Source organism: Cavia porcellus, unplaced genomic scaffold (genome assembly GCF_034190915.1).
Source record: "Cavia porcellus strain 051 isolate PalLab524CR breed Dunkin Hartley unplaced genomic scaffold, mCavPor4.1 scaffold_26, whole genome shotgun sequence".
Taxonomy (NCBI): domain Eukaryota; kingdom Metazoa; phylum Chordata; class Mammalia; order Rodentia; family Caviidae; genus Cavia; species Cavia porcellus.
The window spans coordinates 44,194,244-44,211,534 of record NW_026947509.1 but is presented as its reverse complement, the minus strand read 5'-3'; the positions used below and the strand labels follow the sequence as shown (position 1 = coordinate 44,211,534).

The 17,291-nt window shown below is 50.2% G+C and overlaps 1 protein-coding gene across 8 annotated transcripts in view; it reads right to left on the bottom strand.

Moving 5' to 3' along the window:
- Nrp2 (neuropilin 2) overlaps positions 1–17,291 on the bottom strand; it is a 107,887-nt gene that overhangs the window by 70,894 nt on the left and 19,702 nt on the right. For all 8 annotated transcript variants that reach the window (XM_013157539.3, XM_013157537.3, XM_005005760.4 and 5 more), the window contains exon 3: positions 4,746–4,927. In XM_013157539.3, coding sequence (XP_013012993.2) covers positions 4,746–4,927 — 182 coding nt within the window. The remainder of the gene's footprint in view (positions 1–4,745; positions 4,928–17,291) is intronic.

Genomic DNA, 17,291 nt, shown 5'->3' with positions numbered 1-17,291 from the left:
CTGCTGCAGGTTAGGAGGATTACAGGCGCGGTGTCTCCCGCTGCCTCTAGGGGGAGCGCTGCCGAAAGAGCCCTGGGCCACTCTGCCACCATTAGTCAGAGCAAGAACCCTGCAAAGTCCCTAGGCATAGAGACCCAGATGGGACCCATAGATATGCACAGAGCAAAAATGCATGCAGGTTAAGGTAGCTGATGTAAAAGCTGCACTTGGTACGTTCAGATGTTAAAATAAGAAAAAGGAGCAGGATTTATGAGGAGGGTAATAGACACTCTAAGCATGAAAAGAAAAAACCCACAGAAATTCTCAATAAACCAGGTGTTTACTGGCAGGAAGTATCCTTTGGGGTTCACGCTGAAATATAACTAGGTGATGTCAATACGCTGATCGTAGCCCGCAGCGATGTCTTTATCTGCAGTTCCAGGAGCAGCCCCTCTGCAAGTCTCTTTCCTGACGACGGCCTTTTGGAAAGCTGCAGATGTCTGACTTGGAAAAGGTGGCATGCAGCTAGGCAGGGAGGGGGCAGGCAGGACAGGAAATTCCAGCATCCCCCACCTATCCATCCATCACTTCCTCTGCTCTCCCACGCTGCACCTCGGCAGCGTGAGAACTGTGGTCCCAGGAGGTAGAAGCAAACCTTCATGGCTGCTTCTGAAGCTCTCGGTGCTGCATCCTGGAGGTGCTGTGCTTCATCACTAGGAGGATGGGCAGCGGCAGGGCAGGCCCAGAACCGTGAGCCTGCAGCCAGGCCCTCAGAGAGGAGAGGGCTGGCCTCCCCCAGGTTCTGTTTACCACTGGGCCTCAAAGTCCTGAGTACCTCCTCAGTGGCCTGGGATGATGCAGTTTGACAAAGCCAAGCCAGCTGGCAGGTCTTCAGGGGGCCAAGAGGAATTCTGAAAAGGTTAGAGTTTGTGGCTGCTAGGCAGCCTTCTCCACATGGGCTGCTCAGGGAGCCTCACATGGGCCTGGCGGAAATTAACTCTATTCACAATTGGCCTGAGAGCTAGCAGAGGCATCCATCCCCACATTCTCCCTTCAAGTTGGCCCTATTTTCACTCCCTCAGAAGGTGAGGGATCTTTACCTCTCCTCTGGGAGGGGGATTCAGGGCAGGCTTTTCCTTGGGTCTCTCTCATTGTTGGGGCCAGACCTCCACAGTGGGTGTCTGCTGAATCTGGGCCAGGTCTGGAGAATGTGAGACTCTCAACCACCCCCATTTGCCAGGGTCCTAGGTCCAGCATTTCTAGGAGGAATTTTTCAGCCATTGGTACAGAAGGGCAAATTGTTGTATTCTTCAGGAAAACTTTTTCCAATTTTATCATTTTTATGCAGAAAAATCAAACTTGTCTATTAAGATCCTATATTTGTCTTTAACAGTAAAAACATCAGAAAGGCAGCTGAATGTCTAATATGGAGAAGAGAGCCTAGGAAAAGACAAAAATCGAGTCTCCCAGAAATCTGTGTACTTAAGGATAAAGTTTAAAAAAGTAACTCAGTCAACAAATATTCAGGTCTATTCAATGGTCTCCACAGAAGCTGGGGAATCTGGGTTGCAATTTCTGATTTCATAGTCAAGAACTCTGACATGGAACAATGACCACCGTGTGTTTTCGTGCTCTAAACTATACAGTAACTTTGCAAGCAGAAGAAGCGTCCACACATGTACAGATATGACAAGGTGATGGACTTATCCAAAGCTGGTTTGGCTGGACTATAGGTGAGCTCAGGTCCTAGATTAGAGTGAGCACAGGGCGTGCTTCAAGCTTCCTCCATCTGTGAAGGATCCTACAAATTGCAGTTTTAGAAATGGTACTGGACACCAGGAAAACAACAACAGACTGATCTGGATTCTATTCAGAGAAACATCAGAAAAAAGAACCCCAAGCACGTTTCCAAGGTTACATAAGAATTCCTTGCTCTACTCTGCTGGGAAGGGGTGTCTTGAGGTCTTTGAGTTTGTGCGTTGCTTGGGGTTAGTGGTGATGGGGGCGGGTGGTAGGGGAATGCACAGGATCTTTTCTGCTTCACGCAGGCAGATGTGAGCCCTCCAGTCTGGCCACACGTCCCCTCTCCTCTCTGCATTGTGGTTTCATCACCCAGTGCAACTCTGCGGCTCAGCCTTGCCAGAGAAAGGCTGCCACGGCTCTGTGTGCACGGCTTGTGTGTCTGTGTTTACAGTTTCCCCGTCTTTCTTTTCATGAATCCGATTAGCAAACATAGCTGTGTTTGTTTGGGTTTCTTCAGCGAGGCCACCCATCCCTTTCATGTGGATGACGTAAACTTGGTATATTTTCTCTCAGGACTGCAACCATGGAAACACAGGTACATGAAAGAAGAGGAACTGGGAAGAAAACCCATCTTCCTAAACGTCTGAGTTTTGGGTTTTGCATCCTTGTGCATGTATGAGTTGTGTATGAGAGAGAGGGAGGGAGGGAGGGGGAGAGAGAGGGAGAGAAAGAGAGAGAGAGAGAGAGAGAGAAAGTATAATAAAGCTTATATGTCAAAAGTATTAGATGTACAATTCAAGCACACGAAGTACATGTATAGTGTTGTACAACTGTTACCATCTCCTCCATCTCAAAATAAACAGGGCTGGGGTGTGGCTCCGTAGCAGAGCGACCTTAGGTCCCATTGTGGATATAGGAGTTTTATACACAGTTGGCTTTCCACGCTGAGAGCTGCCCTTCCCAATGGCACAGTGGCAGGGGTGAGTGTCCCTGAGACAGCTCCCGGGCTCTTGTCTTCTTCCACTCATGTTCTCAGAAGTGCAGCTGCTGGCAGGGCTGTTCCTGCAGCGGTCTCTTCTAAAGACGACCTCAGTTCCCACCGCAGGCTGCCCCACGCTCCCTGCCAAACCACCTCTACCTTCCTTGGCTGGCACCGTCATTTCTCGGCAGTTCACAGACTTGTTGCTTCATTCAGAATTCTACTTCAGTGTGTCATCCAAACACCAGTGCTGAATTATGATATCCTTTTGCGTGTTTTATCTTTTAATATCCTCCTTTCAAGTGTGCATGATGGATAGAGTTACTATTCCCTTATTCGGTGGTGTTCTGCAGAACGTGGCACCTTGCCTTGGGAAACGCTAACTCGGGAGGCACAGAGGCTGGAGGTGAGGTGAGGTGAGGTGAGCCTTCACGGCTGCTCCCTCTGGTTTTGACTACCCTTGGCCAGCTCCCTGGAAGATCTTCCCTGGGTTATTTCCCTTTCATGGTCAGGACAGTGGAGGCAAGTGACAAACTTGGCACTGGGGACCTAGCGAAGTGATAGACTCCAGAGTTCCTTGATTGCTCCTATTTTTGTAACCATCACATGTGAATCATGCCTTCAAGTAGTACTTATTCATTTTTCCTCTCAATTTCTATCTATGTTGATCAAGGAACGTGGACTGTGTGCGTGATGTGGACAGAGAGTTTGCACACTTGCCTTCCTCTCTATAAGAGGGCAAACATGGCTCTATTCCTTCTCTCCCCGCTCTCCACTGCTTCTTCTAGGTGATGTCCCTGCAGTCACTGATCTAGGTCTTGCGTAGGTCTCCAGGTGTGTGGATCCAGATAGTTAGGACCCATCCCAGCCCCAGGCTTCACACACACATCTTCAGTACCCTCTGACTTCACTGTGGCCCAAAGCATGGAAATTCACGGCGGCTGGACCATCTTGGGACCTGTGCCCCGTGACAGCATGGGTTCCCGCACTGGCACGACACAGTTCCGAGGATCCCTCCCCTTCACTTCATTCCATCCGCTCAGGCCAATCCAACAAATATTTGGACAGAGTGGATATAAAAAGTGCTTTCAGCAGCTACTATTTCCTTTCAAGAACTGCTTAATGAAAACGGAAATATAGATGAATAGCTCCCCTCACACTGAACTCAAGGGGCGCCGGCCTCGGGGCCTCTCGATGACAGAGCTGACAGCTTCCCTGTGAACCAGACTCCACCCTGTGAGTCGTAAAACTCAGGCTGCTGCAGAGGGGAAGCCCGGGGAGATGGAGCCAGGGCCTCTGTGGTGGGGAGCAGGCAAGGTGAGAAGAGCTGGAGGCCGTGCCTGCTGTGGGCAACCTTGGAACACTGAGCACCACCGCCAGAGAGAAGCACGAGCTGCTCAGGAGCGTGGTGTGAATGCAAGTTTGCCGTCTTTAGTCGTGGAGACGCATACTGGTCCCCAGGCTCGGGCCTGGAGGAATCTGAGGAGGACGTGCTGGAACTAAGTGGTCAGCTCCTCTGCCAACTTGTCGACTGCATCTCTGGTTCAGAGAACCAAGAGTCCACTGGGCAGAGGAGGTGGGATGGATGGCCAAGGGGAATTTCTAGGAGCCACATTTTAATTGCAAAGCTGCAGGGTGTCCCCGTGTAGGGGACAGTGGTGGGATCTTTAGGGCCTCTATACAGTGACAAAGTTACATCCTCTAGCCCTCTGTGACCCCAAAGAAAATCAACTTTAAACTGTGAAGTTATAGGAAGTTCGACCACATTTTGCTTTTTCCCAAGAAGGATAGTTAGAGTTTTTTTAAAAAAGTACAAAAAATCAGATCCTTTCCCCAAAAGTTCAGATTCCATTTCTTCTGGAGCCCCCTACTCTCTGTTTCCTAGTCTGCTCCCTCATGTTTGCACTATGGCCTGAGGCAGCTCTTGGTCCTGGCCAACTCAGGAGGACCTGGAGCCTCCTTCCTGAGGCCACCAGTCAAGAGGAGGAAGCCCCAGCCCTCTCCACCTGTCACGCCCCTCACGTGGCCACAAGGCCACACAGACCTGTCTTGAAGATCTCGTAGCGCAGGGAGAAGCCCGCCCCCTGTCGGGCGTAGTCGGACGTGAACTTGATGTAGAGCACGGACCCCGAGGAGATGATGGTGGGCGGCGCGATGTTCCCGCAGTGCTTGCCCAGGAGGTCGGCGGACTCGCTGTCCCCATCCCGGATCTCGATGAAGTCATACCTGGATGGGGGTGCAAAAAAGAGCACAGGGAGCAAAGGTCAGCCTGAGCGGAGGAAACAGAAGGACACCTCCTTCTGCATCCCCCATTCCCTTGGATTGGGTCAGGTGTTTCAGCAAAGTCCGCCTCAGGCCACCTGGCTGCTGGCCGTGTCAGAGGCCACAGCCGCAGGAGGTGGCACTGTTAGGTTTAAGTCTCACTGAGTGGCGGGGGGGAGCCTGAATCGCTTGCTTACATTAGAACAGCAGCATTGCTCAAAGATGGTACAACAAACACAGTTTTCCCCTTTCCAGAATATCTCTCTGAGTCTTGGCTTCCCCTCCTCTCTGCATCATGGCAGGTCACCCCTGACCAATGTCCTCATCTGTAGGATGAGAAAAAAATATCCACGCCAGAAGTCTGGGATGGAGATATGATAAAAACTATATGCGGCAGATGTCCCAGAGATATTTACTTTCCTTCCTCCCCATTTGGGCTTTCTCCTGGGCCATTCTGTCTCCTCCTTTATCTTCCATGGAGAGCGACAAAGACTCCCCACACCAGCAGGCCGCTTGGCTCCCTGAGATGACTCTGCAAAGTTTACCTCGGCAGCAGCCAGGCAACAACGCGTTTGGAAAAGGAATCAGCAGTGTAATAGATAAGGAAATAAAAACCATTCTCCAAAGGCAGGGCTGGCTCCCTGGGGGCCCCTGGAGATGCAAACATGACTACCCGCCCCTACCAGGGTGGGTGGGCTGCCCTTCCGAAGCCAAGGCCTGCACTGCTTTCCAATGGGGCAGGCCTGGGAGGTCCTGGCCAGGTTCACCAGCTGCTACTCATGGAGCTCTCTTTATCCTGACAGATAACACATTTCCCAGGGTTCTTGGGGTGTGAGGCGTCTTCCCCACCAGCTCCCTTTGAATTGCTGGCGGCTGTACTGTTATTTGCTAAGACCATCCATCTCCCTCGGCTTCCCTCCCTCTGGGTTGATTCTGCATCAACCTGTTAAAAACACACTTAAGAAATCTCTTCGTCTGGGTGGAGAGGGGCTGAGACCGTGCCCTTTGGGGTGCATCCACCTGCGGCTCATGGGTCTGAGGGAGCTGGCTGTCTGCAGAAGTGGCCGATGTGAGCTGGAGAAGCCCGAGGCCTCACTGCAGCCCCGTGGGAGCCGTATTTCAGATTTCCCAGCCACTTCCAATAAATAGGCGAGTGAAGGAAGCGAAAGGAGCGGACCAGGAATTGTTCCTTCTTGGACCCGGGGGCTGGGCTCCTGTAGCTCCAAGAAGGGCTGAAGCTGATTCTAGTCTGGGGAAGTCCAGTGGGGTCCCGGGATTTTGGAGCAGGTGGAGAAGGCCTAGGTGGGGGAAATCTATCCAGGTCTGGGCTCTTGGGGGCTTCCTTGTTTCCAAAGCAAAAGCGAAAAGATGCTGAGTTTGCTCTCAGGAGAGACTCCTCAGACCTTCTGGAAAAGCCCTCCGTTATTCTCGCCCCAGTAGCCCCTAACCAGGCACCCCCAGCTCACCAGGAGGCTGTGGTGTGCAGGGCTCTGGGCACAAGAGTTCTGTACTGAAAGCAGATAGAGCTGGGTTTGGATCCAGCTTGACCACATTTTAGCTGAGTTCTGTCAGTGGAGTCACTAAACCTTTCTGAGTTACAGAAATGGGGAGAAGAGTGAAATAGGGATATTAGGATTTTTCTCCTCGGGGGCTGGGGATTTAGCTCAGTGGCATAAGCACCTGCCTTGTAAGCAGGCAGTCATGAGTTCGATCCCTGGTACCGATAAAAATGAAAAAGACAAAAAAAAAGAAAAAGGATTTTTCTCCTCGGGTTGTTCTGAGATTTAAGAGACTGCCTCTAGTCTGTGTAGTGTTGCTATTTTGGCGTAAGAAATTTAGCTGTGGTTTGTTGTATTTTCACACCCATTACAGAGGCTGAGCTGTTGGGCAGAAGTGACTTACCCCACAAGAGAGAGCAAATAAGCAGGGATATAAATCTGTTCAAACATTTTGGAAGGCATTTCGGTGAAATGTGATAGAAGTTAATATGTACATAGCCTCTAATCCAATAGTTCTTCTGCTGGAAAGTTTTCCTAGGAAAATAATCAGGCAATTGTGCCAAGATGTATTTGCATCTTCATGCATACATTTAAAAAAAAAAAAAACCATGTGAAAGATGAGGAGAGGCTTTGTTTATAAATAGCTTGATGTCAAAAAGCTCAACCCTAGGGGAGAGTGAATCTGTTTTGGTAAACTGCATGAAACGAAACATTTTGCTGTGATAGTCAGGGGTGCTACAGATCTAGAATTTGTGTTTTTATGGGAAAGGTGTCCATGATGCGCTGTTAACTTAAAAAGGTAGGTTTTTTAAGAAGTGCATTTTATAACATACACATTTATTTCCTGTCTGAAAGACTATATGCTGGAATATTAACAGTGGTGAGACACACGGACGGATGGTGGGGTAATTGCTAAGTTATACTTTCTGTGTTTTCCTCTATTATTTGAATTGCTTACAAAAAGCCTACATTTTTTTTTTTTTTTACAAAGCCAGAAGTATCTATGGTAAAGCTACTTTTCAGAAGTTCCTTTTTTCAAAGGAGAGTTGCCAAAACAAGTTAGCTAAGGCTCATCATATGAGCACGTAGATCACCATCATCACTTACGTTACACACCTGACGTGAGGATCAAAGAAAATGGGACATGTTAGGATACCCAGAAGAGTGTTGAGGACATGGCCACTCTCAATAAATAGTTTTTTTTTTTTATACTGTAACTAGTCTTTGTGTTGACAATTTTTTTAGGAAGGACAAAGAGATGCCCTGCCTCATCTGGCTTGTTCCTCAGACATGGTTGACTAATCACCCATCCAGTCATTTGGGGATTAACAAAACCAGCCAAGAAGCAGGGTTCCCACAAATGCCACTGCTGCAAGCTTGCCTCAGTTTACTCCAAGGTGTATTGTATCCCCCAATCCATGCTTCCAAAGTAGCCCCCAACAAATATATCCTCACAAATCTACAAACGTGTGTAGTGAGGAGATGTCCTTTTGAAAAAAGGTTCCTTTAATTCAACCCTATTATAAACTTTCTGAGCTTGTTAGTTAAAGGACCCTTCTGGTGAAGTCTTTTGTGAAGCAAATAATCAGCCCTTCCTTGAACTTCTTAGAAAAATGGATTTTCCTATCAGGTTTGTTTGCAGGGAAAGCGATTCTGGGAGTCACAATGGTGCTTTGGTGGCTGAATTCCCCTCTCCCTCCAGGGTCCTGCTTCTGCCCTGTGGACAGCCCCACTTAACCACATGGCCTTCTGGCTGGGCTTTTTACACAAAGGGCACACTCCAAATGACATGCTGACCTCATGCAGAATGTCTCATTTACCTCCTGTGTGACTGACTCATTTGGGGAAATTTTTTATTATTACGGATTTGCCACAGCTGGGGTAAATCTCCTTAGAAATTTCAGTGTTGTCAGGATCATTTGTGAAGAGGCTTAGGAAGTTTGTGGCACTGGAATAAATATGGCTTTGCAACCAGCACTGAATCCTTGGTGTTTGGTGAAGGAATCTGGGGTACAGACTCAGTGCTCACCCCGGGGATGGCCACATAGGAAAACCTGAAAAGGTGCTCATCCGCTAACATGGTACTCATTTTCCTGACGGCAACATAAACAAGCGAATGAACATATTAACTACTGTGTTTGCATTTCATTATTCGTAATCTCTCTCAAATGAAAAGTGCCTTTTGAAGCTTTAACACCCCCTCTTATTATTTTGTTTATTTTTTCCTGGGCTGGAGGAGCCATCCCTACGCTCGGTTCTTCTTTTCTTTCTATAATGATTTCCTGAGTATCTTTTTACTCTCACCGCAGAGACTCTGCAGCAGCCTGTGCAGCATTTGTCTAGAGAATGTTTCCTCTTTCTTTCTCAACCTCAAAAAGCTTCATTTCTTCTCCCCCAAACCCACATCTAGGGTGTGGGGATCTTGATGGTGGAATTCATTTGAAGAGTACACAGGATCCACAAGCAATAATTCCATCTCTTGCACACTCGTCACTGGGCAAAACAGGAAAGGAGGCTTCCTGACTCTGTCCGTGCCTGAGGCTCCCCCACAGGGTGGCCTGCTGTGCTGGAAGACCCACCATGCTAAGCCCTTCCTTCCGTGCAGCACGACACCTCGCCCACCGTTATGGGTGGGCGCAAACCGAGTGTGATGGGACTTTGACATCAGGGTACTCGGGTCCTCTGAGCCAGAATGCAGTGCCCGTTCTTCGGGATTTGGGTCTACACATGGCAGTGCTGGTGCCCAAGACCAGAACCTCTGCCAGCCATGAGTCCTTTCATGCTCTCGTCTCCTAGGAGGGTGATGGCATTTTGCAGACAACAAGCTCTTTCCTGCTCCTGGCCTTGGTCCTCCTTGTGCCCTCTGCCTGCAATACTCTTTGCTACCTTGGGGGCTGTTTTTCATCCTTCCGTCCTCCCCATTTCAGATGGTACACCCCATCCTTCTGCCCTGACCACCCCATTTCAGATGGTACACCTCTCTTCTTCATCTCGCTATATTCTTGTTTCTTTTACAGCTATTATAATCTAGAAAGGTCTCGCAAGCATACCATGCAGTGTTTATGACCTGTCTCCTGCACTTAGCAGTCAGCACCACAGGGGTAGTGACCGCGTTTCGCTGCTGGATTTACAATACGTGTGGGAACCCTGCTCTGAGGGGGGCTCACTGCTAGTTGAGTTAGTCACGAATAAGGGCCCTGTGGTGGGCGCGGCAGGCCGGGCACACACTTGCCATTGCCACACTTTCCCCAGGAGCCCAACGTGCTGCTCCGCGCCAGCGCTTCTGCCTTTGGTCCTGACACACTCCTGAGCTATTCTGGTCGCATCTGAAAACCAAAATGTTGCCTCCTGACACAAAAACATGAAATCTAACATTTTGCTGGGAAGAAACATCTCAAATCATGCTGACAGCGTTTTCACTATTAGCGGCAAACACATCAACTATAATTAAAATGCTGTCAAAGTGATTTGAGATTTTTCTCACACTTTCAAAAGTTCCATATTTCATGAGTAGATTATCCAGGCCTGAGAAATTGCCACCTCCTGGAGTGCCTTTCTTCCAGGAAGCTCAAAGACAGCTACCAACGCTGTCTTATTAATCCTTACATTAAAACCTGCAGGGGAACCGGAGGGAGAGCTGGCATTGCTGGGCACTGCTCCCCAGGGAAGACGCCGCCGGGGAGGGGGAAGCTAGGGCTGGGGCTGCACCATATTGAGGTCTCCAGGCCGGAAGCGTGGGCTCAATATGCACACCTCGCCTTTGGGGAGACAGCTGCTTGCTGGCAGGTCACATTTGTTTTAAGAAATACATTTCATTTCCTTGAAGTTCTTCCTTTCCTTGGTACCACTGATTTCCTAAGAAGCTAGTGTACTAATGGAGAGCCATCACATGCTCTGAGCATCTATTTGAACCAGACTCTGGTTTAGATATTATTCCATTTAATCCTCTCTGAATATACACCTGGCCCTGTGACACTTGCTGTTCATTTGAAGATGCAGAAACCGAAACTCAAAGAGGTTAAGTGACCTGCCCAACGTCATAGGGCAACAGAAGGTCAGAGGCGGGCTTTGAACCTTGGCAGCAACCCTGTGGGTACACGGACTTCTCCCCTTAGCATCTCTGTTGAAGGAAGATCTGTCAGTGACAGAAATATCAGAGCACGGTGGCACTGACTGGCAAGTGGGTACCAGGCAAAAAGGAATCTTTTAGTCTCAGTCAGGTGCCCACATGAAGGGCCCCAACTATGAAATAGATTGAATGGAAGCTTGCTCTTTTTTAGTCAGTTCTGTTTAAATAAAGCTTGCAAGATGTGCCAAAATAGACACGTCACCAACCAACGGGAAGAGGGAACAGATTTGAAATCCATGGTTCCGAGATTCACCCAGAAGAAATCTAGTTTGTGAGTATTCAGATGGGATAATGTGAATTTTTGTAAGTGTGAGATTTTTATAAGTGCATGCACGCCTGTGTGTGACCCACAGGCCATTCAATGAGCAAACAGGACCCTGTGTATTTCTAAGTTCTTCAGCCATCATCCATATACTCTGAAGTCCACAGTTTTCCAAGAGGGCACACAGCAGAGGTAGGGAACCCGGAATCATATACTGACATTTTGTGTGTATACTTTTCCCTGGGGATATGGTTGGTGACAAGAGAAACTGAGCAGGACACAAAAACTTGCCCCTTTCTGAGTGCAGGGTGGGCACTGGGCAGCATGGCTGGGGGCTTTATGGACAGACCTGCTGGTCCCTGGTGGCTGTGGACAGCTGCTTACTCGGTCTGTTTCTACATCAACTCGGGCCTCAGCTTTGGGATGGAGGGAAGATTAGAAACGCCCAGCACAGTGTCAGATGCCTGAGACAGCACCGTTCACACAGAATAGGATGGCAGACTTGAGAAAGGGGAGCTACAGACACGTGAAACCCTGCAAACCTGACATGAGGAGACGCAGCAGCTGTGGTTACAGTCTCAGTACGCCTGACTCCAAATCGTTCTGCAAAAAATCCATCTGCAGGGCTTGGGTCACCTACATTTTTGAGATTTTATTTTAACCCTGGGTCCTGAGCCCAGGCTTGGAGCTAGGCTGCCGTGCTGGGTCCCAAACTGTCTCTTCTCCACTTGCTGGGTGGTAAACAGCAAGGCTGGAGCGGGTGCGTCTCAGCAACACTCAGTAAGCACTCAGCGAGCCAGCGTTGTCATCGCTGTTGTTATTTTTATTATTGGTGATCTGACGCCAGGGCCTCGGTTCCCGAATTCCATGTCTGCTTGTGTATCTGCGTTGCTGCCAGCACCTTTTCCACCGTGCCTGCCTGCAGTGGCGTTTTCTTCCCTGATCTCTCTGATTGACTGAGCTTTCTGCTTGCAGTTCCCTTGCAGCCAGGGTCATGATGGCCCTTTAGAAGGGAGGAAGTCTGACCACCCAGCAGAGGAAGTATGCTGAAAGAGTAACTCAAAACAAACTGAAGGAATTATTCTAAAAAACCTTGAAGGCAAGAAAATGGAAACTATACAGAACATCTATTTATAATTGCTGGCTGTTTTTCTGCAGAAGACCCTGGATGATGGAGGGGCCTGCCGGTCTCATTGTTCCTGGTGGAACAGGCTGCCAAGACCGCTCTCAAGGAGAGGAAGGAGACCCTGCAGAAGGGTGTCTGGGAAGCCTCCCTGGAGGGGGGCGCTCAGGGAAGTAAGGGCACACAGCACATCTGCCCGGCCCCCGGGTGATCACAGCTTCCCCCACTGCTCCCCGGGCACAATGCATTCCCGAGCTGCCCAGCTTCACTTGCCTATGGAAGAGATGACTCCCCAGGCAACCGGTGCCAGTGCGAAGCGTACGGTTTGTGCACAGGCTGTTTGCAGCTCTGCTGTTGGATCTTTCTCCTGCCTGCTCTGCATCTATAGACTCCTCATTCTCTACTGTCAACTCGCTAACATTCTGTAACGATGCCAAGTAGAAAGTAGGTAAGAGGAGGCGGCCGCACTTTATGTCTGTTTCTCTCATTCTAGAGGCAGTAGCTGCTGCGGCTGCTGCTCTGATATGAAGGTCAGTCCTCGCAGGGCCGAGGCTTACTCCTTGTTCTGTGCTAGCACAGGTCAATCATGTTGTCCCACCTCAGTGTGCGGGTCTCATAAATGGACACAAGGATCGCACCTCTGTGCCTCTCAGGGCTGACTAGAAGGGGCACAAGGCAACTGGCAGCCACCGAGGGGAAGTACAGCGCGTCATTCAGAGGCCCTGGTGCACTGGCAGCCACCTCCATTTGCCCAGTGCGGGGTTCCCTGGGGATGGGCTGTCACTAACCCTTGCTCCCGGAGGGCCTAATTGTGAGAGTGAAATTATCACCTCCCCATCTGTCCAGAAAACGGGAGCCTGCTGAGAACAGAGGTGTGCTAGGCACCAGGGATCAATCACTGCTTCCAAAGCCCTTTTTCATTCTTGCAGGGATTTAGGCTCCCAATAGGTTTCTGCCCCTCTTTGCTGATATTCAGCCTCTCTAACAAAACTGGGAAGATGCAGAACTTGTCTGAAAAACGCAGAAATCCAAACAGGGGCAGTTGGGAGTAGAAGGTGGCAGATGTGATGTTTCAGAGCTTCAAGTAACTAACAGAGCTCAGAGCTACTCTTGGCTCCAGGGGACAACTTGTCACCACTGTGCAAAAAGCACCAGGGTGTGAGGGGTGTGGGAATGATGGGCCCTCGAGAAGGTCCAGGCAGGAAAGCACTGCCGGATGCCAGGGAGGAGCTTCTGAGTTGGCCCTTGTGGCCAGTCAGCTGGAACCGCTTCTGTCTCTCCAGCGGCCACTCAGTCACCGCACCCTCCACGGATGCTGTGTCCTGGAGCGTGGTGACTGTGTGGGGTGCAAAACCAGCCAAGCTCAGGCCACAAAGGTGACATCCCACGCCACACCCTTTGCAGAAGTGCTTCCTCTACCCAGGAAGGGCTGACCTGGGTTTCCTGAAGGCGGAAGTGGCGAATGTTCTGAAATATTGGGTGCTTTTGGTCTGACACTCATAAACCTTCGATGGGCCGTGTCTAGGCTTCTAAAATGAGGGGAACAAAATTTCAGGAAGTCTGCAAGCAGGATGGGTGCTGGGTGCGTCTGAACTTGCAGGACCTTTGTTTATCCCACAGCCTAAGAGCATGGTTTGTTCTGTGCATGAACCGCTGGCAGCCTGGGCACTCACCATCTTGCCAGCAGCAGGGTCCACACATACCCTGGGGAGGTGTAGGGACCAGGGATGAGCTGTAAGAGCCGTGTGGGTGAGGGTACAGTGGGGAAGCATGCAGCAGCAGCAGAGACCCCCAAAGCAGCTGCCCTGAGACTAGACCAGACCCTGTAGCTGCATGGACCTGGGCTCCCCAGCACAAACAGACCCCAAATAATAACCGTACTCCCTCACCCTCCTCCCGCTCTCAGAGGATGACGCATGGGTAAATGGCTCTGAACTTTCAGATGTGAGGTGCTCTACAAACCTGAGGTCTCATCAGCTGTAATTGTTACTGTAATTATTTTAATGATAATAATGATGATAATGGGAGAAGGGGGGTGGGGAGGGGACGAAACCTCCTACCTTGAGACAAAGAGAAACTCTCCCCTTGGAACCTGCACTGCTCCCAGCCCACAGCCATCCCTCTCCTTCCCTCTGCCAATCCCTGAGCTGAAATATTATTTACTCCTTTCCTTTCCAATAAAACAATTATTTGTTCCGCCGTCCCCCTCTCGCTCACCCTCCGGTGTGTCTAGCGCGGCCCTGACAGCTCAGCCATGGACTGTTTACACGTCCCGCTCACCCTCCCCGAGTTGGGTTCAGCACCACTGACACTAAAGGCAGGCGAATTCTCCCCGTGTGAGGAATCAATTACTTCCGCTGACACTCCATTACTGGCCCTCACATCTTCGGGTTCCAGATGGAGAAGGAAGGTGGTGATGCGGATGGCAGGGAATTCGAAGAGGGTGGTGAAGGGGTGGAGGGGCTGAGGGTGCAGGGGCTGGGAGGGGTCACTTGGAGGCCCCCAGTTCGTGCTGAGAGACACAGACAGGACCCTCTTTCCTAGACTGCCCGGCTGGCATCCGGATGGATCGCGCGGCAGGAAGAGGCAAAGAAAAGGAACAAAAAGAGAGGTTTGTTGAAGCTATCTTAAAGCATCAGGCAGGCTCCAAACCCCTGACCAGCGGATAGCAGGTGACAGCTCCAGGCAGACTGACACCCCACGCTGGTGGGGTGACCTCACAGGGCCTCGGCATGCCCATCTGTTCAGTGGGAATAATACCAGCCCCACAGTTCACTGCGGGAGCGAAATGTGGATGGTACCTGACGTCTGGTGAGAGCGGGAAAACGCTTGCTGCTGTTGCCCCTCTGACAACCTCTCCACACTGACTGCAAACGTACACTTGAGCTCCTGATGGAGCAGAGCAGAAAAATATACAAAGGCTGCCAAGACACTTGGCTACAAAGCTAGGAAAAAGGCATTAAAAAATCATGCGGATATTCTTTTATCACGTAGAGCCCTACGCTGCCCTGCTAAACCTAAGCTGGCTCACGCCTATGTCTTTCTGCTTTGCTCTTTCTTTCTTTCTTTTTCTTCCTTCCTTCCTTCCTTCCTTTCTTTCTTCCTTCCTTTCTTTCTTTCTTTCTTTCTCTCTCTCTCTTTCTTTCTTTCTTTTTTTCTTTTTTTTTCTCCCTTTTCTTAATTTAGTTTTGACCCAGCTAACATTTTTCAGGGATTTTCCTTTTAGGAAAAAATGTGTGATTATGTAAATTAAATACAACCATCTCTACCCTGTAATCAGCTGAGGGGAGTTGTGAGGTATAAGATCTCATGATGAAGGGCGATTATGGAAGCTTTTTTCTAGAAGAAAAGACAAGGGCAGCTAATTTTTATATAAACACACACACACACACACACACACACACATATATTTTTCTGGGATGATTTATCCAGGGAGAAGTAGGGGAATGGAATTAAATTATCTCCTGAGTTTCTCTTCATCCAAAGGTTTAAATCCCCTTACCATACCGACAAACCAAAGAGAACACACTTTTCTGCCAGGCCCCAGGACTGCAGGAAACCCACGCATCCCGTTGCAGGAGGGTCTCCTGTCGCCTGTCGCCTGTCGCCTGTCTCCTGTCTCCTGTCTCCTGTCTCCTCCTTCACTGCGCTTTACCCCATCCCCACCTGGTGCTCAAACTGCATTTCTGAAGACTGCTCTCAGCCGGCGTAATTAGATGGGAGAATTACACAGAGTTACATGGGGCGAAGGGGTGGCCCTCGGGGATTTCCAGGGGCAGGGTAGGTGCCAGGCTGGGAGGCAAAACAAGTGGGGCTGTGCCGGATAAAATCTCAAGTGACTTTCTGCATCAGAAGATAAAACGCACTGTTAGGAGAGACATCCACGGTGAAGCTTGCATTGACAGAGCTGCGATTGCAACATCGCATATTTAAAAAAACAGGCTGCCAAAAATAACCACTGTCCCAACTGCTCTTTAACCTTGGTGAGGAGGAAGAGGGCGATCTGAGTTGTTGTTTCCCGGGTTTCCAGCGAACAAGCAGCTCCCTTCACCGCTGGGCGGAGTCCTCGGTCAAGGTTGGAGAGCAGGGGGTGCCCTACAGGCAAGGCCTCCTGCTCACCTGGGTTGGGAGTGCTTGTGCAGTGGGCAGGGAGTAAATCTGTCATAAAGTCATGCATGTGATTCAGCAGGGTCCCTCCCTGCTCTGGCTCCACTGAGCTCTGCTGTGCCGGCCTTGGAGACCTCTGCAGACCCCAGCTGAGGCCGTACCTCCTGTCCTCCATATCAGGCAGAAGTGGGTAGAGGAGCTTCGCCCCACATGGTCCCTGCACTGTCCCAGGCCAAGCCCACACTCAAACATCAGAATGGGGATCCCCAGGTCTGGGCCTGTGCTGTGGAGACCCCACCATGGGCAGGGGGTGGGGCTGCAGAGTCCTTGTAATCACAGCCTTTCCTGCTTCCTGCCCCCGGCCCCTCTGCCCTGGCCATGGTGGAAGTCGCCTGCCAGGAAGTAAAGTTAAATAGCATTACTCAGGCCTCTCCGCCAGGAAGGAGCTTTGCATCAGCAGCTCACAAGGGCAGCCCTGCTTACTCCACCCGCACCAGCTCACAGGAGGAAAATCAAGCGCTCCAAGTTCGACGTCTGTGCTCCCCGAAGCTCTCTGATCCACCCCCCCCCACTTTCCTGTCTTTAACATGCTGCTCTCTGTCAGAGCCACCAGCCACGCTCACACCTCCTTGTCTACCTCACTTCTCCAGGGAGACCCTTTGGATTTCCCCACCTAACCAGAATTGGGCCCACACAATGAGCCCACATTGTGCCCTGGCCAAAGCAGCCGGTGTGGAGGACACGGCCAGCATGAGAGTAAGAACAGTTTGCCAAATAGGCTATCTGACTTTGGGTCCCTCCAGGGCTGCCTCCCACAGTGGGACCCAAGGCCAGTTGCTTAACTCCTCTGAGCTCAAGCTGCTCGCCCACAGACTGGAGAGAGCCGAAATCACAGGTCACAGGTTTTGTCATGAAGATCAAAGGAGAGAGCTATTGTGAAGGGCTTGGCCAGGCGCCATGCTCACAGATGACGTTCCGGATAAGGACAGCTTTATCTTCAGTAACCACTGCTTCTTACCTTACTTTCTCCTCCCAAACTCTGAGCGCTATTATTTCCCATGGCACACAGTAGGGTTTTAGTAACTGCCTTCTGAGGAATGAACGAATAAATAACCAACCGGCTGTTGGAAAGATACCCAAGTCACAGGGTAATGGCTGAACCCACAGCCTGGCTCTTCCTTATGACTATGTGGCCTCAGAGGGATGAA